This window comes from Hemicordylus capensis, chromosome 2 (genome assembly GCF_027244095.1).
Source record: "Hemicordylus capensis ecotype Gifberg chromosome 2, rHemCap1.1.pri, whole genome shotgun sequence".
NCBI classification, from domain to species: domain Eukaryota; kingdom Metazoa; phylum Chordata; class Lepidosauria; order Squamata; family Cordylidae; genus Hemicordylus; species Hemicordylus capensis.
Window position 1 is genome coordinate 158,833,258 of NC_069658.1, and position 24,212 is coordinate 158,857,469.

Consider the following 24,212-nt stretch of genomic DNA (forward strand, 5'->3'; position numbering starts at 1 on the left):
CAAATATCTAGAGAAGGATGTCATTCATGCCATCAAAAACTGTGTTCTACCCAGGTTCGGGAGCTGTGCGTGCTTCCAGTTTTTGGTTGTGTGGAAGTAAGGGAAGAGGAAAACCTGGGTAGCTTTTTCCCCTACCTTATTTTCACACAATTACTTCTATACAGGTTTTCCACTCGCCCTGCTTCCACACATCCGAAAATTGGGAGCACACACAGCTCCCAAACCTGGGCAGAACAGAGTTTTTGATTGTGTGAATGACCTCTATATGTCATGAGCTACCTGAGCATATTCTACACATCTTGTTGCCTGCAATTTACACACACGGCAGCTGATCTATATCTTGGTTATATTTACATTCAAGCTGAGCAGGGGGGAAACACTGTGAGTATTAAAGACAAATCTAAAAGCAGTTACGTGAATTGGCTATCAGGCCACTTCATATGTTATGTGGTGACAAATATGGTTTCCCCAGAATGTATGCATGGCAGGAGCAGCAGCAATATTGGCCACTGTCATGTATGCCTTTATTGTTAGGAACATAGGAATATAGGAAGCTGCCATATACTGAGTCAGACCATTAGTCTATCTAGCTCAGTATTGTCCTCACAGACTGGCAGTGGCTTCTCCAAGGTTGCAGGCAGGAATCTCTCTCAACCCTATCTTGGAGAAACCAGAGAGGGAACTTGGAACCTTCTGCTCTTCCCTTCTGCTCTCCATCCCCTGAGGGGAATCTCTCACAGTGCTGACATGTGGTCTCCCATTCAAATGCAACCAGGGTGGACCCTGCTTAACTAGGAGGATAAGTCATGCTTGCTACCACAAGACCAGATCATTTAATTGAAAACACATTTGTTATGCACATGTGTTATTTTTAAAATGTTCACATAGAAAGTTCATAGAAAGTAGACTATTTGTACTTGTAGTCTACTAGTTTGTGGTTCATGTATCTTTTTCTGTACCTATTTCCACAGACCCAGGAAGCTAACTGGGACACAGTTGCATATCCTGTTGAATAACCCATGTTCAGGTCAAAATTCCGACAAACATCATTTTGAAAACTAGACAAGTCTGTTTCTTAAACATTCTCTTTACTGTAGCCAACACTGAGGAGGAAGTGTTGTCATTTAACAGATACCGGTGTTAGCTAACAGAGAAGAATACCCCCTTTTTATTTATCTTTTATTTATAAATTGGTTCTCTTGCTCAAGTCATTGTTACAATAAAGTACAGAAAAGTAATACTAGCTAAAGAAAGGACAGGTTGTTTGCCCCACAGCTCTTGAATAAATGTAGTGTTATAAAAGTTGTGTGATTATTGTAAATGACTCTGGCAGGATTTGCCCGAAGGTGGTGCCTGATCAGGCTTTGGGATTTAACAAAAGCAACAAATCTAATGTTCTTCAATAGAACCAGGTTACTTCCACAATGGGAGATTTTCCTGGAAGGTGTGTGTGAAAGGATAAAAGAAACAGCTTGAGACAGGCTGGAGGGTGAAAGAGACAAAGACTGACTGGAGAAGCTAAGAGAGAGAGAGAGAGAGAGAGAGAGAGAGGACTCGAAGCTGATGAAAAGCACCTTGAGATGCAGGGCGGGTGCCTCTGGGGTTCAGAGGGAATCTGTGGCTGACTGCTTGGACTGCACTGTTGTTCAACTCCGCCCTAATGCTCAGTTTGTACAGTAATACATAAAGCAAATATGACAAAGATGACAGCTGTCATAAACCTCCTGTGATCTCTTCTACCAAGGAAGCCAGCATCCTGGTAGTGCTTGCCTCCCCCCACTGCAACTTCCTACTGCTCGGAGATGTGGGGAGCAGGACAGCATTACTTGGCCAAAGGAAGAGGCTGGGAAGAGAGGGAAGAAACAGATTGGGCCAAGACTGAAAAGGGCAACTGTGGGAAGAAATAAAGCAAGGGCTGCCTGTGTATCTCTATCCAGAAATGATTTATCTTTTAAAAGAAAATCCTCAAGAGATTTGCTCCCAAATCCAGGCAACCAACCAACCTTGTATACTGAATTCACCCTAACCTTCAAAAGTAAGCCAAACCAAAACCAAGGATGCTGAGTAGGTCCGAGGCTATTGCTGACTTGATAAGCTGAATAAAACCTGTAATGCTTTGAAATGACTGAAGTGTGGAAGAAGTGCCTGAGTTCTGACATGGGTCCAAAAGGTTCGTTTCCTTTTGCAAGCTTCCAATCATTGGAGGAACTACTTTTTAAAAGAGTGGGAGTTTTTCCCCATGATCACTCCCATAATCTCTAAACTAAGCAAACAGCAGACTGTGCCTTAGTAAATCAAACAAGAGGTGGACTTTGCAACAAAGTGGGGGGGAATTAACACCAGCATTTTAAAGGAAATGCTTTTTCTCATTGGATCAAACTGTTTCTGAAAATATTATTTTAACTATTGACTGTAATTTTTATAGCTCTTTGCTTTGATACAAAACACTGCAGGAAAAAGTTCAGTTCAGTTCAGTTTTATTGCAATCTTTGATCAAATATACAATCCAGATCCAATAAAAGAAACCTTGAAGGTAGATATCAATATAAACACATGTAGAATCTTATTACATAGGAAACTGAGATAAAACAGTATAGGATAAAACAAAATTAAAAGAAAGAAAAGTGGGCGGGGGGAGAACGATTAAAACTGACCATTTCTGGCACACCATGTGCCGATCTTAATCGCAGCCTGTGAAGGAATGTGGCACAAACCTCTTCTCCACTGTAAATATGCCTAGAATGTTGGCTGGTCTCTGTGTGGGGTCAAAAGTTCATTCTTGTTTCACATTTGGTTTAGCATTTTGACAGTTGATTTTGGGGGGGGAGAGATTTTTTTTAATGGAGGGCATTTTTGGTTTGTTCTGATTGGCTGGGCTGAGGAATCGATGGGCCAAAGAAACTATATATATTAGGAGTGTTTAGAGAGGAAAGTCAGAGAGTCCTGGAAGGAAAAATCAAGAGAGTCTGCTGGAGCAAGTCAGAGCTGGAGGTTGCAGAAGAAGGAAGAGAGTCTGGAAGTCTGCTAGGGTGAATCCAGTGAATCCATGCAGAGAGTGAGCAGCCAGCAAAAAGAAGAGAAGCCTTCTATCTGAAATCACTGGAAGGAAAGGAAAGAGCCAGGCTGGATTGAGCCCCAGATCTGTGCCAGAATCAGAACAAAGAGTCTGCCCAGCAAGTCCGAAGCTGAGAAGAAAGAAAGTACAAGAGGACTCTGAGTAGTAACCAGTATAGAGCCAGGTAGTGATTATGTTTCTCCTGCTTTTTATTTCCCCTGACTTGCTCTAAGTAACTGTTTTGAGTTTGTATTTTTATTAGCCTACTTTCCAGTAGGCTTATGAGATCACCTGGCATACTTTGTGTGTGTCCCCCATAATCAACTTTGCAATGCCTAGACCAATATGAACCATATTGGGTTCAGTTGTAGGGACACATAGGCACACCTCAGTGGCGTAGTTTGTGATGCTGTCATCCACCCTGATCTGAGATGGTGAACATGTAAACTTTTGAGGCACAAGTGGGCTAACTTGTGAACTGCCTAACTGATCTGAACCAAATTTGCTACAGCTGTAGGGACACATTGGGATGCCCTAATGGCATGGTATGTGATGATGTCATCCACTCCAATTCAAAATGGAGTTTCAAAATGAAGGCATTCAAAATCCAATGAATTCAAACTTAATTCAAAATCCATTCCAATTCAGAACATCTGAGGTGCAAGTGGGCTAACTTGTGAACCGCTTAACCAATTTAAACCAAATTTGCTACAGCTGATGGGACACATAGGGACACCTCAGTGGTGTAGTTTGTGATGATGTCATCTACTCCAGTCCAGGATGGCAGACACATGAACATTTGAGGTGCAAGTGGGAGAACTTGTGGTTTGTCTGATTTGAATCAAATTAGGTCAGTTGTAGTGAGTGACACATAGGGACACCTCAGTGGTATAGTTTGTGATGATGTCATCCACCCTAATTCAAGATGGCGGAACCATAAACATTTGAGGTGCAAGTGGGCTAACTTATGGACTGTCTAACCAATTTGAACCAAATTTGCTACAGCTGAATGGACACATAGGGATGCCCCAATGATGTAGTTTGTGATGATGTCACCCACCCCAATCCAAGATGGTGGATGCATAAACCTTTGAGGCGCAAGTGCACTAACTTGAGGATTTGAGCCAAATTTGGAACAGCTGTAGTGAGTGACACACAGGGACACCTCAATGGTGCAGTTTGTAATGATGACATCCACCCTGATCCAAGATGGCAGACACGTGAACATTTGAGGCACAAGAGATCTAACTTGTAGACCTCGATTCACACCAAGTTTAGTCCAGATGTAGAGACAGTGAAAGGAAAGATGGCTGATTAGTGCTTACTAAAACAACTTGTTTTTTTCTGTAAAAGAAATGTTTTAATTGAACACATTTTCCCCTGAAAGTAAACTTTCTTGTTATAAAAGAAATTAGAAGCTTGTTGATTTGTCTCCACCACATGCCTATAAGTCTTTCCACACTACTGAGTGGAAAAAACTCAGTACTATCAAGAAAGTACATTTTTGCAATTTTTGATAAATGTGAAGGGCTGTTGTAGTGGACCCAGCCATACCAAAAGTCCACTTGGTGGCAGCGGAAAAAAGGTTAGGAGGAATAGAGAGGGCTGTTCCTCCACACAGCTGTACAGAATTTGGCTACTGAAAGAAGGCATCGGAAATGTGAATGGCACCTTGCTGTTAGCACATGGACTGTGGTGTCGAAACACAGGCAGTACAGAAGCACACATAGTGGACAGTAGTGACACTGTTGTAAAGTGTAATCTGGAAAGCACCCTGGCACTTCCAAGTAAGGGATGAGAGAGACACCTGCCAGCAACCTTGGAGAAACTGCTGTTCGTCTGTGAGCTAGAGGAACCAATACTAAGCTAGATCAAGCAAGGGTCTGACTCGTTATAAGGCAGCTTCCTATGTTCCTATGAGACGACCTAGGATGAGAGTAGTCAAAGCGGAAATAAATGGAAATAAACATTTTCAGGTATAAATTGGAGTAAAGCTGGGGCCATTTATATTCTTATATCTTATGAAGTTTGGCTATGGTTCCTTAGGTTGTTTCCAAGCAAGGATTGTTCACACTGCATGCTCTCCCTGCCGTCCTTCTGGTCCATTTTTGGCCAATGGGGTTTCAGAGGTGGTAGGCGGCCTGCCTCCGCATTCCTATTCAAGTGCACAGGTAGAGAAGAAGCAGGTATGTGCACATGTGTGGTGGAGACCCTGCATTCTTTTAAACCTTTGCTATTTAAAAATAATAATAAAAGTTTGACTCATTATTTAAAAATAATAATTTGCTGTGGATCTAGCGCAAGGCTGACACGTGTCTCTATAGCCAGCTACAGGGTTTTTTAACATAGAGGTCAATGGATAATTTTAAAAATCTTAAGTTGGGAAGGGCTGACCATGGAGTTCTGAAACCAGACACAGTTGTAGCACAGGATAGCGGAATTCTGTGTACTAAATTTGAAGCTGGTCGGTCTATTTATTGATTTTTAATAGAGTTTTTAGACGGGGGCGGTATTTTGCTTTTAAAATTTCCCTGTTGATCTTATGCTAGACTGCAATTGGCCAGCAGGTGGTAGTCTTGCTCAAGATCGACAGGGAAATAAAAGAACAGAAAAAGTGAAGCACACTCCCTGTCTAAAAAAATTATTAAGTATCAATTGATTGACCCAGCAGTTTCAAATTTAATACACTGAGTCCCACTATACTGTGCTACAACTGTGCCTGGTTTCAGAGCTCCATGACCAGCCCTTCCCAACTTACATTCCCCCCCCCCAATTTTCCATTGATCTCTATGTTTAAAAAAAACTTTGTAGCGGACTATAGAGACATGTGGCAGCCATGCACAAGACCCATGGCAAATTAATCCGCCCTCCCCCCCCCAAATGAGTCAGGCTTTTCAGGAAGGAAGAATTTTTTAAATTAAAGAAAAAAAATAGAAATGAATGAATGGAAGTTGACTGCAGGGCACAGGAAACAAGTCAGCCCAGAATGCTATCATGTCAGCAGACACTTGGCAAAACCACATCTCCATCTCATCTTAATCAGCTTTATATGTGGGGTTTCTCCACACATCAGAATCCTACTCCGCAGAATGACAGAGTATCCTAGAAAAACATTTTAGAAAGTGCAACAATTTTGGGATGCAGTTACTCCGAGTTAAGCTCCATTAGTAAAGATAAAGCCTGAATAATTCCACTTGCTATATAGCAATAGCAATAGCACTTACATTTATATACCGCTCTATAGCCGGAGCTCTCTAAGTGGTTTACAATGATTTAGCATATTGCCCCCAACATTCTGGGTACTCATTTTACCGACCTCGGAAGGATGGAAGGCTGAGTCAACCTTGAGCCCCTGGTCAGGATCGAACTTGTAGCCTTCTGGTTTTACCACTGCGCCACCAGGGGCTCATATGAACAGAACTTTGCTGTCTCCGTACTGAATTCAGGCTAAATCCTGCCTTCATATGAACACACCCCAAGCCTTAGTGTGCAAAAGTGCTGTAAACATGCAGAAAAGCTCCTGGTGAAAACTTTTAGATGTTTCACAAATATATTATGATTGTGCTATGGTGATTGGGCTACATTGCGTGGACTTGTGGAATGAAAACAAGACATATCACCATCCTCAGGGTGGACTTGGTCCCAGTAGATTAACTCCTTAGATCCTAATTAAATGCATTTCTTATTCTTATATACAGCTACTATCATACAGTACTCTTGCTTACCTGAGGTTGAGAAGGGCTGGCAGTGAAGTTAAAAGCAGTGTTTGTCCTGAAATGAGAAGAGGAAAAAGACTGCTAGGCATATCAGCGTGAAAACTGAATCAAATAGAATGCTGGAACTCAGCAGCCATCCACAGCTGGCCTAATCTTTTCAAATTAGCTGCCTCCAAAATACCAAATACAGATTGGAATGATTTTTTAAAAATATTAGGTGCCAAAGCAAACTGAGGTGAGGCATATGACAACAGCGTTTCTTCTTTGAATCAGAAGCCCTTGAGCAAAAAAAAGGATATTTATTACCCTAGCCAATGTTCTCAAACTGGTTGCCCTGTCAGCCCAGGATGGGGCTGTAGCCAGCGTTGATGCTCAGCATGAATCCCAAGAAGCAGCCAACTATTCCTTCACCACCACCACACCCGACTCAGGATGGACCTGCATCTAGGATGACCAGACTGCCCTGAGAATCATAACGACAGGACGGGCGCCTGATAATGATGTCAAGCAGCCAGTGCCATCTGACGAAGGGGGCAGAAAAGATGAGGAAGTTGGGAGGAATAAGGAAGGAAGGGGAGGGGGTCAGGCGGCACAGGTATAAGTTAATAAAAGCACAGGTGGAGGGGCCAAGGCAAAGGGGAACTGAATGTTCGGCCTGTACAGCAGCCCTTAAGAATGGGCAGGCCAGTGATGAGGGCAGTATGCGGTGTGTCCGGAAGTGTTGTGGGTCTCCAAAGAGAGACCAACCCCATGAACGCTGCTAGCAGGAGGAGGAAGTAGTTGGATCAAACCCCCTCCCTTGTCTCTGAGACCTGACTCCAGCTCCCACCAAGTATAAGTGGACCCAGGAGGGAGATTCCTGGTTGACAGAGAGGAGAGCTGGTCTTGTGGTAGCAAGCATGACTTAGCTAAGCAGGGTCCACCCTGGTTGCATATGAATGGGAGACTAGAAGTGTGAGCACTGTAAGATATTCCCCTTGGGGGATGGAGCTGCTCTGGGAAGAACAGAAGGTTCCAAGCTCCCTCTCTAGCTTTTTCAAGATAGGGCTGAGACAAGATTCCTGCCTGCAACCTTGGAGAAGCCACTGCCAGTCTGTGAGGACAATACTGAGCTAGATAGACCAATGGTCTGACTCAGTACATGGCGGCTTCCTATGTTCCTATCTGTGAAATCCCACCCATAGTATTCCTTGCCTGGACCATGGGTGTTGTTAGAACTGGGCACAAGGGGCACGTGATCCCATTGTTTGGCTGCATACCTGAACCCCCATGCCCCCCTGTTTGGAAGAAGCAGGAGACAGTGGGAAGGGACACACTCTGAGCCAGCATGGTGTAGTGGTTAGAGTGCTGGACTAGGACCGGGGAGACCCCAGTTCAAATCCCCATACAGCCATGATACTAGCTGGGTGACTCTGGGCCAGTCACTTCTCTCTCAGCCTAACCTACTTCTCAGGGTTGTTGTTGTGAGGAGAAACTCAAGTATGTAGTACACCGCTCTGGGCTCCTTGGAGGAAGAGCAGGATATAATTATTATTTTTCAAACACTGGAAGGACAGCAGGTGGCCCTTGGGCCTAGTGGTAACTGCCAGGCTTGGTGAAGGGGGCGGCAGGCAGCTCTCGCACCCAGCAGCAATGCTGTTGCCAGGCATGACGAGTAGGGTGGCAGCCACAGGCCTCATGCCCAGCAGCAAAGCAGCTGCTGGGCACTGTGGAGGGGGTGCCACGTAGCTCTTGTGCACAGTGGCAACCCAGCAGTTGAGCATGGAAGAGAAGAGGGCAAGTGGCCATCGCACCCAGTGGCAACCAGCTGCTGGGCTTGGTGGAGTGGGTGGCAAATGACTCTTGCATGCCCAATGGCAATCCAGTTGATGGACATGGTGGAGGTGTTCCTTATGCCCAGCAGCAGCTTAAATGCAAGGCACTGTGGAGGGGGCAGCAAAGGGGTGGTGGCCCTTGTTCCCACTTCCCAGTGGCAACCAGCTGTTGAGAGGGTGGCGGCTGGCTGGCTCTCACACCCAGCAGCAACCCAGCAGTTGTGTATGGTGGAGGGGATGGCAGGTGGCCCTTAAGCCCAGCCACAACATATCCGCTGAGCATGGTGGAGAGGGCAGTGAATAGCCATTATTCCCAGCAGCAACCCTCCTCTGCCAAAAAACTCTTTTTAGAAATTGCGGGGTGGCAAAGCTGCCACAAAGAAACCAAAAATAGAGGTTGAGTGGTGAGATATGAATTCACTGAAAACCAAATTTCACGGGGTGGCAAAACCACTGTAAGAAGTGATTGCAAAATGGAGGGAACTCTGAAGATAAAGAGTACGGTGTGGACCAAACACGCCAGCTATAACAAGCATGTCCTAGTGATTAATAGCTTCCAAAAAAGAAGAAGAGTTTTGGTTTGCTGTAAACAGCACGAAAAGGGTTAATCATCAAAATGGTGGGGGGGGGGACTGTGGGCCTCAGCCAAGCCCTGTGGGTCCAGGATATTTTAAGTACCTATCAAGCCTCTGTCCCTAAGGGGGGGCTCTGCTCTGTTTTCTGCCACCATCAGAATATATATATATATAAGGTTGGAGGGGTGTGGGAGAGAGCATTGCCATTGCAATACCCAGGGATGTTCTGCTCTGAAACATTTTTATTGCTGCAGAATATTATGCTGCTGATTAGTTGCATTACTGATTTGTTTTTAGCTTAGTCTTTAACCGTTTTTAATCTGTGTTGTTGGGCATCTTGAGGACTTACCCAAGCTGGAAGCTCTTGATCCTGGTTACTTGCAGCATGTACTGAGCATTATAAGGGGCCATGGAAGCCACATCTACAAATATGATCTGCTCTGAAGGTCCACTCTCAGATGTGGTCTCTGATGGGCAGAGGGTACGGCTCACTTCCTGGTAGCTATAACTTCTTTGGTAACTGCAAAGACAGCAACAAAACCACTTCATAATTAAGATGGCTGTACTTTAGAATTCCAGAGGGACAGCCATGGTAATTGAGGTCCTAATCAAGACTATGGGTTACAGGGAGCCATATTTTATTCATTCATTCATTTGTATCTATGCAAACCACTTTGAGAACTTTTGTTGAAAAGCAGGATAAATATTCATATTCATCATATGCGTATTCTTTCCCATTAAAGTTAAATTAACATGCCAAAGCTAGGAAGATTGTGTAATCACCAATTACTGAACGGGATAACATTCCATGCATCTGATGAAAATAGGCTCTATTCCACAAAAGCTTCTGCTTCAACAAATATCTTAGTGTTTAACGTGCCACAAGACTCTTTGTTGTTTTTGCTACAATAAGCGAATGCAGCTTCCACTCTAGAAGTTATTCTTATCCTATATACATTTGAGCTTTGCACAGAAATGCCACAGCCCTATTAGATCTCTTCTTATATGGCTTTTGGGCAGCACTGTTCATATCTTCCCTCTGTACATGTACTTGGGTGTGTATGTATCTATTAGATTAATATCCCATTCTTTCCCATGGGTTTCAGTCGGCTTACAGTAGTTTTTCCAAACAGAAATATTTCTGTCCTCATTAGGTTGACAATCTATGCAATTAAACGCTTTGGTGATAAAAGAGGTTAGACGAAATAAAAATGATATGTTATAGAAATATCATTATATTATATTATTGTATTATTTATAATATAAAGTATCATATTATCTTTACTCTTATAGACAACTGTTTTTACTATTTTCATATTGTGTTTTAAATTTTGTACATCGCCTAGAGATATACATATCGGGTGGTATAAAAATATGATAGATAGAATCAAAAAAAATTTTTAAACCCCAACTCCTATATCATGCAGTATATAACCACTCCCAACAGCATCAAAAGGGCAATGCTTTCTGCAGGCAGCTACCTGCTAAACAGGTTAGTGTTGAATAGGTGCTGCAGAGTGGGATGGGCTGAGTGGGGAACAGCTAGGTCCCAGATATGACATGATGGTTCCTCTAGTCTGGAGGTCTACCCAGGAAGTAGTAGATCTGCAGCATGGAATCCTCTTTCCCACAATAGCACTACCTGCCAAAGGTGTAGTGGCAATGATAATATATACAGGGCTGTGCAAGTCGGGTGAAGTTGGGAGAGGATGTCGGAAATCCTGGTCCCCACTATGAGGGGGCAGCAGAACACTGGGCAATGGCTCCTGCTAGTGTGGTAGTGGTAAAGGTAAAGATAAAGTGTAGGGATGTGCAAACCAGTTCGAATTCGAACCGAACCAGCCATCGGGTTTGAGCTGCAGGTTTGAATTTGAACCAAACTGGGGGTGGTTCATTTTGAACTGGTTCAAACCAGTCTCACACACAGTCATTGTGGAGCACTTAGGGGCACAAAAGTGGGGTGGGTGGAAGGTACCCAGGGGTTCCTACCACCCACAAAACCCCAAGGCAATCGGACACTCCTCCGATTACTGGGGGATTTTAAAATTATTTTTGAATTCCTCATAGGGAATAATGAGGATTGCAGCAAATGTATAGCTTCACACTGGGGGGAAATGAATAGCTTCACATTGGGGTGGCCTAGAGCTGAGTGTGGTGAGTGGTAGTTCCCACGTGGGGCAAGGAAGCTAGCAAAATTATTTGAAAGTAATTGGGCAAAGGGCTGATTTTTAAGTGATTTTTGAAGTTTACGCGTCTTTAAGGTTTTTCTCCATAAAGAAGCATGGAGGTGTCAGCAGCCCCATAACTGCACTTGGGGGGTGCTCGGGTGGCCGAAAGCGAATGGTGGTGTAGTGCACAGAGGGTGCCAACTACCCCCATGGGATGCTAACCCATGGGGTATTGGTTTTTGTTGTTTCTGAGGTGTTCTGAGTGTAGATTCTCTGGTAGCATATGAGATTTTCAATGACAAACCACGAAGCCACTCTCATCTGCTACCAAAGAACTTTCCCCCCTTGCACTGTTTTTCTCCTGAAAAGTGCCCCTACAAGCGTCGCAGTGAGAGAGAAGAGAACATATTCAAGAGAAGTGCAAAGAGAAAAAGGGGGCTGAAGAGAGAACAGGTTAAATGAAAACACTTTGTTGAAATTTACATTGCGACCCTATTTGGAGAAGTCAGACCTGACCTCAGTCACTCTTGCGTTGGTAACATCCAGACTGAATTGCTGCAATGCGCTTTACATGGGGCTGCCTTTGAAGACCATTCGGAAGCTTCAGATGGTTCAGAATGCTGCCACAAGGATGTTCGTGGGTGCAAGTCGTTTCACAAGTATTACACTCATCCTGCATCAGCTTCGTTGTCCACTTCTGGGCTAGATTCAACGTGCTGGTATTGACCATTAAAGCCCTACATGGCTTGGGGCTGGGGTACCTGTCAGACCGCATTCGCCCATATGAATCTGCCAGGGCCCTCCGCTCACCATCTCAGGCCCTGCTCATGGCCCCACCACTAACAGAGATCTGGTTGGTGGGGACTAGAGACAGGGCCTTTGGGGTTGTGGCCCCTCAGCTTTGGAACACCCTCCCTGAAGAGATTAGCCATCCTCCCTCTCTCAATGTTTTTAAAAACATCTTAAAACAAAACTTTTTAAGGAGGTTTTTTAATGCTCCATTTTTTTTTGTTATATCTGGTAGGTTCTTTAGCTTTTTATAATTTTCAGTTTTTAGCTTTTAAAATAGTCTTTAATTTGAACCTAATGATTGTGGTTTTTAATCTGACAACTTTTTAAATTCAGTTAATTTTATTACTTTTATTGCCTCTTGTATCTATCTTATTATTGTGAGTTGCCCTGAGCAGTAGTGCACTGGAGGGGCGGGGTATAATTAATTAATTAATTGTTGTGAAGAAGAAGAAGAAGTCCAAACTCAATGGCGGGAACACCATAAAAGCCATAAACACCTGGGCTATACCTGTTATCAGATACACTGTAGGAATAATAGACTGGACCCAGGCAGAGCTAGAGACGCTAGATCGTAAGACCAGGAAAATCATGACCATCAATCATGCTCTGCACCCTTGCAGTGATGTTGATAGGCTATACCTCCCTCTCAGCTCAGGTGGAAGAGGAATGCTGCAAGTCCATCAAACAGTAGAGGAGGAGAAAAGAGGCCTTGAAGAATATATCAAGGACAGTGAAGAAGATGCACTTCAAATGGTCAATAATGTGAAACTATTCAACACCAATGAAAGAAAGCATGCCTACAAGAAAGAACAAGTCAAGAACCAAGCAGAAAAATGGAAAAATAAGCCCCTGCATGGTCAATATTTGCACAATATAAGTGGAAAATCAGACATCACCAAGACCTGGCAATGGCTTAAGAATGGTTACTTGAAGAAAGAAACAGAGGGTTTAATACTGGCTGCGCAAGAACAGGCACTAAGAACAAATGCAATAAGAGCAAAAGTCGAAAAATCCACAACAAACAGCAAGTGCCGCCTTTGTAAAGAAGCAGATGAAACAGTGGACCACCTGATCAGCTGTTGTAAAAAGATCGCACAGACTGACTACAAACAAAGGCATGACAAGGTGGAACGGATGATACACTGGAACATCTGCAAAAAATACAAGCTACCTGTAGCCAAAAATTGGTGGGACTATAAAATTTAAAATTTGAAGAATATGAAGACATAAAAATATTATGGGACTTCTGACTACAAACAGACAAACATCTGCCACACAATACACCAGATATCACTGTAGTCGAGAAGAAAGAAAACACAAGTCAAAATAATCGACATAGCAATACCAGGGGATAGCAGAATAGAAGAAAAAGAAATAGAAAAAATCACCAAATACAAAGATCTACAAACTGAAAGGCTGTGACAGAAAAAGACCAAAATAATCCCAGTGGTACTTGGCGCCCTGGGTGCAGTTCCAAAAGTCCTTGAAGAGCACCTCAACACCATAGGGGCCACAGAAATCACCATCAGCCAATTACAAAAAGCAGCTTTACTGGGAACAGCCTATATTCTGCGACGATATCTATAACAACAGCAACAACATTGACAATAAAATTCTGGCATCCCAGGTCCTTGGGAGGGACTCGATGTCTGGATAAAACAAACCAGTCAATAACACCTGTCTGACTGTGTAAACAAGATAATAAAAAATTATAATGCTTTCCCTTTGTTGGGAGTTCCTACCCTCCCCCGTGAGGGTGCCAAGGGAAACAACAAGACCACCCCAGTAATTACCTCTCAGGAGTCAGGGAGGGCTCGGAGAGAAGTACAACAGCTGCTGGGGGATGGGCGGGGACAGCCCAGGAGACGGAAGCTTGGTGGAGAGGGAATAGCAATGATATTAACTCCACAGCTGCAAACAGGTGCAGGGATATTAAGGAAGGGGGTGGAGTTAGAGAACAAGTCCCTTTTGGGAGCCAGGGGTTGGCTGGCCACTACGCTGGCCCAGTCAGGGAAACGGAGCAGGTTGGAAGTGGGGAGGAGTGTCTGAAATGAAGGGCTCTATCTAAGTCAGGGGCTGCCAAGGATGAGGAGATCAGCCGGGACGGGCTTGTTGGTCTGACTGTCTCCCAGAGAGGAGCTCAGGCCTTTTTGCTCCCACTGAAAGGAGAAGAAGGGAGTGAATGAACTTCCCTCCTCCCCCAGCTCTGAGGCTATGGCCACGCCTAGAATTTAGTGCTGGATGGCAGAAAGGTTGCCTTGGAGGATTCCTCACCCCAGGAACGCTGACACCCTCATTTATTATAGTGATGCAGCCCTCCTGGGTTAGTAAAAATATGAAAGTGGCCCACAAAATAATTTGAGTTGTACATCCCCATTCTATGGCAATGGAAGACTGAAATGCTAACAGAGACCAATAGGTCTTGAGCAGATATATTTCACACCACAAGGCTACCTATACAGGGTGCTTTCCAGCCTAGCTGCTCAACAGCAGCAAAATGCCTCCATTCAGGCAAGTCGCATTGAAAACATAAACAGCAAGGAGTTCAGTCTCACAGCAACTAACAACCCCCCCAAAACACCAACTTCCTTACACCGGATATACGACAACCTAGCTCTATATCGCAGCAATTAAATTCAAGACAAGGCATTGGCAATGTGAGCGGCACTCTGCTGTCCACGTAGGGACTGCGGTGTCACAACACAGGAAGTGTGGAAGCACAATTCTGAGATCTGATGTGACCTCATTGCAGGGCCTAATCTGGAAAGCGCCCAGGAGACAAAAAGGGTATTCACACCACTGTTCAGGAGGGGGGAAAGGCTGCAAAACCTACCTTCCCTGCAGACAATCCAGTAAACGTTGCTGGGAGGGCAGACCACGCTTCCAGATGATCCGCTGCTGCACTAGGCAGCGCAGAGCTCTGGAGGCCGGGACGACGCATCCTGGCCTTCAGGTATCCTACAATGCACCACGTGCTGAGCATGGCCATCTCAATGACTGCGTGGGCTCCAAGCAGCCTGTACATACAACCGCGGAGCCTGGGTTAAGGGAGCGCTTGCACCCTTAACCCAGGCTAAAAGCTGGGCTATACAGTGCTGCCCCACCAGGATCGGGCCCAATCCCGGCAGCTCTCACACACAGCCTAACCCAGGCTGGGCTTCCCTAGTCTGGGTGAGGCTGTGAGTGAGAACAGCCTCAAAGGGTCCTTCCAGACGATGGTTTATTCAGCCATTAACACTGATTGTTGTGGGAGGGATCAGATGATGCTCTCGTCATTCCACATGAGATTTGCACTACTCCTATAAACAGGGCTGAACCTAGGATTAATAGTGTCCTGGGCAAGGAGTGCCTTCAGCGCTTCTCCCCATGGTGGAGACACCAATTTCTTTTCAGACCTCATTTATTCTGACTAGAAAACATTAGTGGAACAACTTGTATGATGAGGAGAGGCGTACAGACCCTTGTACAACTTGAGAAGTGGCTTTCCACATAGATGGTGGCGGTATATCTGAGAGTGGCTCCCATGGGCACACGTCCTTCTTCCATACTGGAGTGCATCTTTGACACTGTGCCGCTTTAATTTCCGGTCATTGCCCTTTGCATGTATTTTTTTACAATTGTTATAATGACCTTCTGCCCTCCTGACCTCCTCTTATTTTTAAAATTAAAAGCTCACTCCATCTTTATTCGGATGTACCTCACTGCTGTTAAGGGAACTTCCTCCCAAGAAGTAGGAGGTGAGAGAGGAGAACCATGACTTTGAGAGTGGAAAGTAGAGCTGTGCAGTGAAAACATCATTCCCTCTGGATTGCTCTGCAAGGGGATTTAAATGGCAAAAAGGCAAGCCTCAGAACTTCAAAATGTGCCTGCCTGGAAACCACTCACGCTATTTCTCTGATATTTGTGGGAGGGGCATCTTGGCCTCAGAAGCTTCCGCCACGCACACAAGTTTCATCTCATTCTGAGAAGAAATGAATAAGTTATGGTGTGAGTGACTTGTGGAATAATGCCCTCTGAAGAGGCTACCAACTACCATACCTGGAATTTTCATCCCTTTCTGTAAAGAAATAAAATAGATAAAGGTGTCTTAGTGATTACTTATACTCTAGAGAACAGTTTTAGAAGTAGTCTAGATTATTATGAACTTGTGCTTCATTGTGGCAATTTAACATTAAAAATTTTAAAAATAAAAAGAAGGCAATAGTGGTCTCAACCAGTAGCGGCCAGTGCAGGAGGCTTTACACACAGGGCTTCTGCCCGGAATCTCCTTCAGAAGAGAGTGTGTGCATTCACACACCAGCCAAACTTACCTTGAAGTCCCTTTGAGATCCTTGGACCCACTCCACACACAAACTGGGCTTTGTGATGCCAATTCTAGCTTATCTCAACGTCTGTCCGGGTTTTTAAAATGTTAGTTTTAAGCTACTTTTTCTGAAACCTCTGGGAGCAACTGGGAGAAGCACTGACTAGAATCATTAGCATGATAAGAGGGATGTTCTCTCCAGAAATGCAGATCTGTCTCTGCAGGAGCTCTCTCTCCCCCACCCCCACTGGCGAGAAGGAAAACACGGAAGCATGTCATGTGGACTTGCAAAAACAAAAACCGAGAGCAGAGGGGAGGGGCAGCTTCCCTCCATGCCGCGAGTATACTTCGAAGTGGCTTCGCTCAACATTTTCCCTGAAGCCAGGTGCGAATAACTCCTAGGCACCGCCAGGGGGCGGGGTGGTGAGAGGCACCTTGAAACATAGATTAGAAGGGTGCTAATCTCTGCTCCGGCAGCACCTGCAAGTTGCTCCAAGCTGCAGTGTGCTGCCCAGGACACCCTGCTGTGGGGGGACCAGCTCCACCACTCACCTGGCTTCCGTGGAGCCAATACCTCGCCAACGGCCCAGTGAGCGTCAGAGCCGATCCTCCGTGCTGGGTGGCGTGCTGCAGCTCGGAGCAGTTTGTAGGTGTTGCCAGAGAGGGGGTTGGCACCTCCTAATTGATGCTTAAAAGGTGCCTTTCACCGCCCCCCTCCCCGGCGGCACCCACACCGGCCGCTACTTGTCTCAACAGCACAATATATGCTTGTTTACTCAGAAATAAGTACCACTATGTTCAGTGATGCTCACTCCCAGGAATGTCTGCAAGGGGGACGACAGGGTGGAGAAAAAGGAAAATGATCCACAGCATTTCAGGAAGGGATTAGTCAACCATCAGGAGCAATGGTTAATTAACCGGTATTAGCAGTCCAGGGGGCACTTAAAACTACTTCAGACATGAGTCTCAGCAGAAGGGGAAGAAAACGCTGCAGAAGTTTGATACACTGGAAATGCATGGCAACAGAATTTAAATATTTTAACTTGTCTCAGTGGAGCAGGGTCAGTATTCTCTCTAATTTTCTTCCATCTGTGTGTGGAATGAGTTTTGTTCTGGGTGGCAGTATAAGGCAGTGTGTGCACACGGGCATTCAGAGTAGGGCCTTCCTGATTCAACCTGAGCGGGATCTAAAATTAACAGAGCAGACATAAAAAAAACTTGTGAGTGTGTGCATGTGCGCACACCTTAGAGGGAACAATGAGCAGGGGCAGCACAAGAGGTACAGAGGAAGGTACAGACAACCAGCTGGCAATGTTCCACCCCATAGTGCAGATGAAAAATAATGAGTACAGAAAAGAAACCCGCCAGAAACATGTGTGTGGAAGCCCTGTTTCTCTTCTGCATGCTGTTCAATTTGCCCAAAAGGCCCTTCTTCTGGAAGGGCCCAAATTAATGTTCAGAAATTCAACACTTTCTTGAACTGTACAGGCAGTCCAACAATATTATGGGCAATATCACACGGAATGCATTGTTATGCTAAAGTGTGTGCGTATATGTGTTAACACTATGGAAACATGTCACCTGTCCTGAGGTTAATGACTGACATGACTGGCAGTCTTATGTCAATGTTAGGGACCCGCCATGGCTGCTATGCAACTTGAAAGCCATCCCCGGCAGTGTAGAGCAAAGGGGCTGCCCCAGGATGACTTAAGACCGCTTCTGGGCAATTGCACAGCATTCCTTTCACTGGAAGCAATGGAAGCAGCACTATGTAACTGCCTGGAAGTGGTTTTAAGTCATCCTGCAACAGCCCCATTGCGCTACACCTTTGGGGCCGCCTTTCATAGGAACATAGGAAGCTGCCATATCCTGAGTCAGACCCTCAGTCCATCAAGCTCAGTATTGTCTTCACAGACTGGCAGTGGCTTCTTCAAGGTTGCAGGCAGGAATCTCTCTCAGCCCTATCTTGGAGAAGCCAGAGAGGGAACGTGGAACCTAGATGCTCTTCCCAGAGCGGCTCCATCCCCAGAGGGGAATATCTTGCAGTGCTCACATTTCTAGTCTCCCATTCAGATGCAACCAGGGCAGACCCTGCTACCATGCCTGGTCCCTAACATCAAGGTAGGGTTGCCTGTCATGTCAGGCATCTGTATCCACTACCTCCTCCTCACTCAATCTTGCCTCTAGTGGAAGGCAAAAACAGCTTTTTTTATTATGATTATTCATGATCCACCCCTTCCAGTATTGTACAGTATGCTTTAATTAGACCAACAACAAAACGGCATACTGTGGTCCTAATGATTTCTGGTGGAGCAGATGTACCTCTATAACTTGTATTTAGATCAGTATGATAAATAATTGTGTATGAGGTTTTCCAGATGGGGAGCTTTACTGTGTGAGGGAGTGTGACAAACACTAACTGGAATCACTGCAGGCTGTCCACACAAACTGCCTCTTTATCTGTTTCTTTCTCCCTTTGGGCTTTCCTATTGAAAAAGTGCAGGTTTCATCTCCTTGCCTTCCCCTTCCCTGGCACACTGCTATCCATCCAATTAGAACCTCCCACTCTTTCTCCTCCCACTGCCTACCTATCACCCACCCCCATTGTGCACATGCATGGATCACACTGAGATATGACCTTGATGCATGTCTGTGTGTGTGTGAGTGTGTGTGTGTGTGTATGTATACATGTATGTATATATATGTGTGTGTGTGTGTGTGCGCGCACACACACACACACACACACTAACTATGTAATTTGCAGTGTTTGGGAGTATTTGTGCTGCCAAGCACCATAGCTTCTGTTAGGGTTGCACAGCAGAGAATACACATTCCGAGGAATGAAGTTGGGGAGTTTTTTCAAAGTTTTGACTGTGCTTCACCTTTGGGCAGATGGTAGCCAAGTTACTTCACTGGGTTTCTGCTCTGCGCTTTCCTGTATGCTTCAGGGGAGGGGGAGAATTTCCTGTATTCTGCAGGGAGGAGAGCTAGTCTTGTGGTAGCAAGCATGACTTGTCCCCTTAGCTAAGCAGGGTCTGCCTTGGTTGCATATGAAAGAGAGACTTGATGTGTGAGCACTGCAAGATGTTCCCCTCAGATGGAGCCGCTCTGGGAAGAGCAGAAGGTTTCAAGTTCCCTCCCTGGCTTCTCCAAGATAGAGCTGAGAGAGATTCCTGCCTGCAACCTTGGAGAAGCTGTTGCCAGTCTGTGAAGATAATACTGAGCTAGATAGACCAATGGTCTGACTCAGTATATTGCAGCTTCCTATGAGTATTTCTGCACATTCACCCTTTTGCCTTTCCAGGAAAGCATACCTGACATGTTTCTTGAAGCGGTTGCTTCTGCTTGCCCATTGTTGTTTTTTTCATTGTCTTTTTCCTTTTATGCCTGAGGAGCATTCATGTCTGGAAGGGGTTCTCAATGTGGCGATGCAGGAACAGGTACTGCGTTGCAATTTTGAGGTCCCCTGAACCAGATGACCTTCCCCTGCTTCTGCCCTCCATTTTTGGAGGCAGTAAGAGTAAAGGTGAGGAAGGGGTTACAAAGAAAGGTAACAGCCATGAAAAGTGAGCTTTACTGCCCCGGTACACTTTCTTGGGCAGACAAAAAGGTGAATGTACACAAACAGACCTCACATTTTTTAATTAAAAAAGAATAAAAGCAAGTGTGGAGTAGAAACCCAGTGAAGTAACTTGGCTACCACCGGCCCAAAGGTGAAGCACAGTCAAAAACCCCAACCTGGACCCCAAGAAAATCACCCAAAGACGTTTCAGCTATAGAAGTAATACCCAGCAACTGAAGTGTGTTTGCCAGCTTGTGCAAGTGTGCATGTGTGCAATTACTCTGTAGAAAAAGATATTTTTAATAAGGGGAGGAATACATAACATATATGCCTGGGGAACAATCCAGAGGTAAAGCACCACCCAATCTGTCCCCACCACAGATTTTATGGTTGGTGGGCCTGCAGGCTCCTGCAGATACAAATAAGCACGCATAGGGCGAAAAATTATCCGCATATGGTGGGAAAATGGTGAATGTAAAGGGAAACACCAGCAGGCTAGCGAGTGACCGGAGGTGTTCCAGGTGGAACCGACACTCCCAAAGGCAGAGTCTTAGCAGGTAGTCACACCTCCAACCCACACTTCATTTCCCGCACAGCTGCTCCTAACTCCTGCAATATCCCACATTGCCATTTTCAGGATGGTTAAAACATACAACTTTTAAAAGACTGTTATTTCATGCACTGAAGGGGCGGGGGAAGCCCCAAAAGGGCAGTTCACCAGCTGAACAGCCTGCAACTGTAACCGTAACAAGGCATCTATAAATCACCAGCTGGAAAATGTCTGTGTCTTTCATATAAATTATTGAAATTATTGAAAATTACTTGGCAGGGGGTGGAGCAGAAGGAGATAAACGTTATAAATATGTAAATACATAAAAGTCAGGGGGAAGGAAAGACAAATGTGATAACTAAAGAGGAAGATCGTTCAACCTTCCTATATTAAGACTACTTGAAGGGGAGGTAGGCTGTGATGCCACTGATTTGATATTCTCCTATTTCCAACCAAAGGAAATAGAATCTTTGGACTCCATAGTGCCAAATAGCCCAAGACAGGCAATGCCAATGGTGCCAGTTAGACTGAATGATATTTTCCTAACATAAGAAAAGCCCTGCTGGATCAGGCCCAAGGTCCATCTAGTCCTGCCTCCTGCTTCACACAGTGGTCCACCACTGGGAAGCCCACAGGCAAGAGGTGAGGGGGCATGCCCTCTCTCCTGCTGCTACTCGCCTGCAACTGGTATTTAGAGGCATCTTGTCTCTGAGGCTGGCCTTTAGTGTGAACTAATGACCAGGAAAGAGTCTGAGATCTGACGGTTTTGAATGGAAGAACCAGGAAAAAAGCAATTTGGGGAATGAAAGAGCAGGGAGAAAAAGAGAGACACATCAAGTCTAGAAGTGCCTTGCGAGGTGCAAGGCCTTTCTCTGGGGACTTGATATGGGGTAGCAGGTCTACTATGTGGCAGCAGCATTTGCTGTTTGTTTCCACTTACGCTCACATATTTATAAATACAGCAAATATTACAAAGATGCCCTAAGTGTTCAGGCTGAAGTGTTCTCATCAGTGCTTTCTCCCCCAGAGATAAGCAAACCTGTGTCATTCTGACCCTGGAACTCCTCACCCATCATGGAAATGAGGAGAACACAATACTCACAGGCCTCGGAAAATAAGTGGAACCTGCCAGGATAGAACCCCCTTCTGCTGCCGAACTACGAACAAGACTGGATACTGAAGATCTTCAGAATTGCTCTTTACATAGACCCGGACTGCATCAACCTGTGGAGAGGGACAAAGATACAAGCACTCAGTAATAAAAAACCCCGACATTTCTATTTCACTCAAAGCAATCCGATTCCCCTACGACCATGCCAATTTTACTTTTTGCCTATTGCTACATGTCATGATGTTACCCACACTGAGGCAATGTCTCAAGAAACATAACCCTGGGTTCAATGAGAACAGAAGCTATATTCGATACAAGATTATATGCAGAACAGATCTGGATTAGGGATGTGCAGAATGTTTTGATGTCAAAATGTTTCAACTCGAAATGGGCCATTTCGAGTGTTTCAAGCTTGAAACAGAACACTGTTTCGAGCTCAGAGCAGAAGCCTGTTTTGATCGAAAAGTTTCAGCGTTTTGAGTGCCATTTTGGAGGTCTGTTTTTCCCTTGCTGATTGGTTTTCTGGCACTGGCTTCCAATTGGCTTGCGATCTCCTTGCTTATTAGTTGGCTTGTTAGCATACAAATCAAGTGTTCTCGTGGGCAACTATCCCCCATTGGCCGGGGGAGGGAGGGAGGGAGGAACACAAAAGTAGGGGATTTCAAAATGTATTCAAAGGGACTGGGAGACAGAGAGAGCCCTTACAGTGTGCCTCTCTTGAAGAAGAGCATACATCAGGAGAGGAGGAAGATAGGCTTGATTTGTGGTTTCTTTTTCTCAGCACTGAATATAATATGCTGTGCTATTGCTGTGATAACTATCTGGTTTTGCTGCTTGACCAAGGCAAAACTTGAGTGTCTTCCTTCCTTGAGCTATGGTTTGTTTAGATAGTGTTGTGGCGAGGAATGGACAGTGGCAGCTCTGTGTGTGTGTGTGTGTGTGTGTGTGTGTGTGTGTGTGTGTGTGAGAGAGAGAGAGAGAGAGAGAGAGAGAGAGAGAGAGATTTCTTGGTGATTGCTATGATGGGCAAGCAGGCGATTTTAAACCATTTTTTAACCTATTGCCAAAACCCCCATAGGAGTTTTTTCTTATGGTTTTTGAGGGGAAAGGTTAAAAAAAATTAATCAACTGTGTGCCCATTTATTTAATGGGGGGGCGGGTAGATAGCACTCATCATGCCCTACCAACTGTTTTGTTAGGGACACGGTTCTTTGCTTGGGTCAGAGACTAAGACACACACACACACACGGTGCAAGATGAATAAATGCCATTTTAATCAGAGAAAGATAAAAAGGTGAAAGGTTTACATATCTCAAAACACACACTACTGGGGATCCCGTTGCAGTGGTGGGGTGTAGCTCTTGGCAGTGGTCAGAGGAACTTACACACAAAAATACAGAAAGTGTTACCTAGAAAAATTGCCTCCATGCTCTAATCCATCTCCCTACCCCCACTAATTCTGGCAACCAGCATGTTGCTGGACGTGCAGACAGATGACAGTACAGGTGGGGTGGGTGGGTGGACTCAGACTAAGCGGTTTTGCCAGAACCAAGTATATGTGCAGGCAAGGCTATTTTGTGATCCAAGCAACACTATACTAGGACCATGTAACTTCCAGCTGGGATGTACAAGCTGTTGCTATTGCTGTTGCCTAGCAATATTACACAATTAAGGTGCAAAAGGCTGGAACAATCTTGTTGGCATATCTGTAGGAGTAAATAATCTCATGGTTTACAAGAGTGCTGGATCAATGTTTAAAAGACAAAAACCTGTTGAGGTGCCTCTGCTGTTGTGCTCCACAAGGACATCAAGATTCCCTCCCCCTATTTCCTCTGGGGAATCAAACTGCCACAAATTACAGTGGAGAGTGGGTAGTGGATGTGTTCTTCAACTACATTTCCTTTTTGGGAGGATGTAGGCCCTATTCACACACTAACCACAATCTACTACAAGTGGTGGGACAACAGGTTCACCCTCCTTTCTTGTCTGCTTTTTTCAGCACTCCCACAATACTGGTTTAACCAGTACATGTGTAAATAAAGCAGATTACTACAATGACTTCCATAGCCTCTAATGCTCTTTCTCCCAGAAGAAACGGATTTGTAAAGGCAGCACTCAAGGAAGGGGAAATGTGAATTCTTACTTCTTACTTCGTTCCCTGCACTTACTCCCTACCATTACTGGTTCTCTCATAACTGATTTAGTTCAGCTTTAAGTTTGCCACATAACATTTCTTAATAAATAATACAAAAAGCTAATTGTTCTTTTTCCTATATTAGCCAATGCCAACAAATCCCCATTCACTTGCAAATGCTGTTAGAAAAACCACTATGCGTTCCCTAAGCATTTTCAACTTTCAGAGCCAGAGTGGCCCCACTCTTAATAGGTCAACTGGTTGTTTACGGAAACTGTTGTTATACTAGTGTTTCCCACAAGCCCATAGGCTCAATTCAGACATCACACGAAACCACGATCGGCACTATCCAAACCCAAATAATAGTTTGAGCTTCTAAATGTACCAACAAATCTTGATCTAGAACTCCTTAGGCCTATTCACATGCACAGG

At 44.8% G+C, this 24,212-nt stretch overlaps 1 protein-coding gene across 7 annotated transcripts in view; it reads right to left on the minus strand.

Moving 5' to 3' along the window:
• Positions 1 to 24,212, minus strand: part of SIDT1 (SID1 transmembrane family member 1) — a 129,017-nt gene that overhangs the window by 70,098 nt on the left and 34,707 nt on the right. For all 7 annotated transcript variants that reach the window (XM_053297750.1, XM_053297744.1, XM_053297743.1 and 4 more), the window contains exons 2-4: positions 21,638 to 21,759; positions 9,510 to 9,680; positions 6,781 to 6,826 (exon numbers count right to left, since the gene is read on the minus strand). In XM_053297750.1, coding sequence (XP_053153725.1) covers positions 6,781 to 6,826; positions 9,510 to 9,571 — 108 coding nt within the window. In that variant the 5' untranslated portion in view covers positions 9,572 to 9,680; positions 21,638 to 21,759. The remainder of the gene's footprint in view (positions 1 to 6,780; positions 6,827 to 9,509; positions 9,681 to 21,637; positions 21,760 to 24,212) is intronic.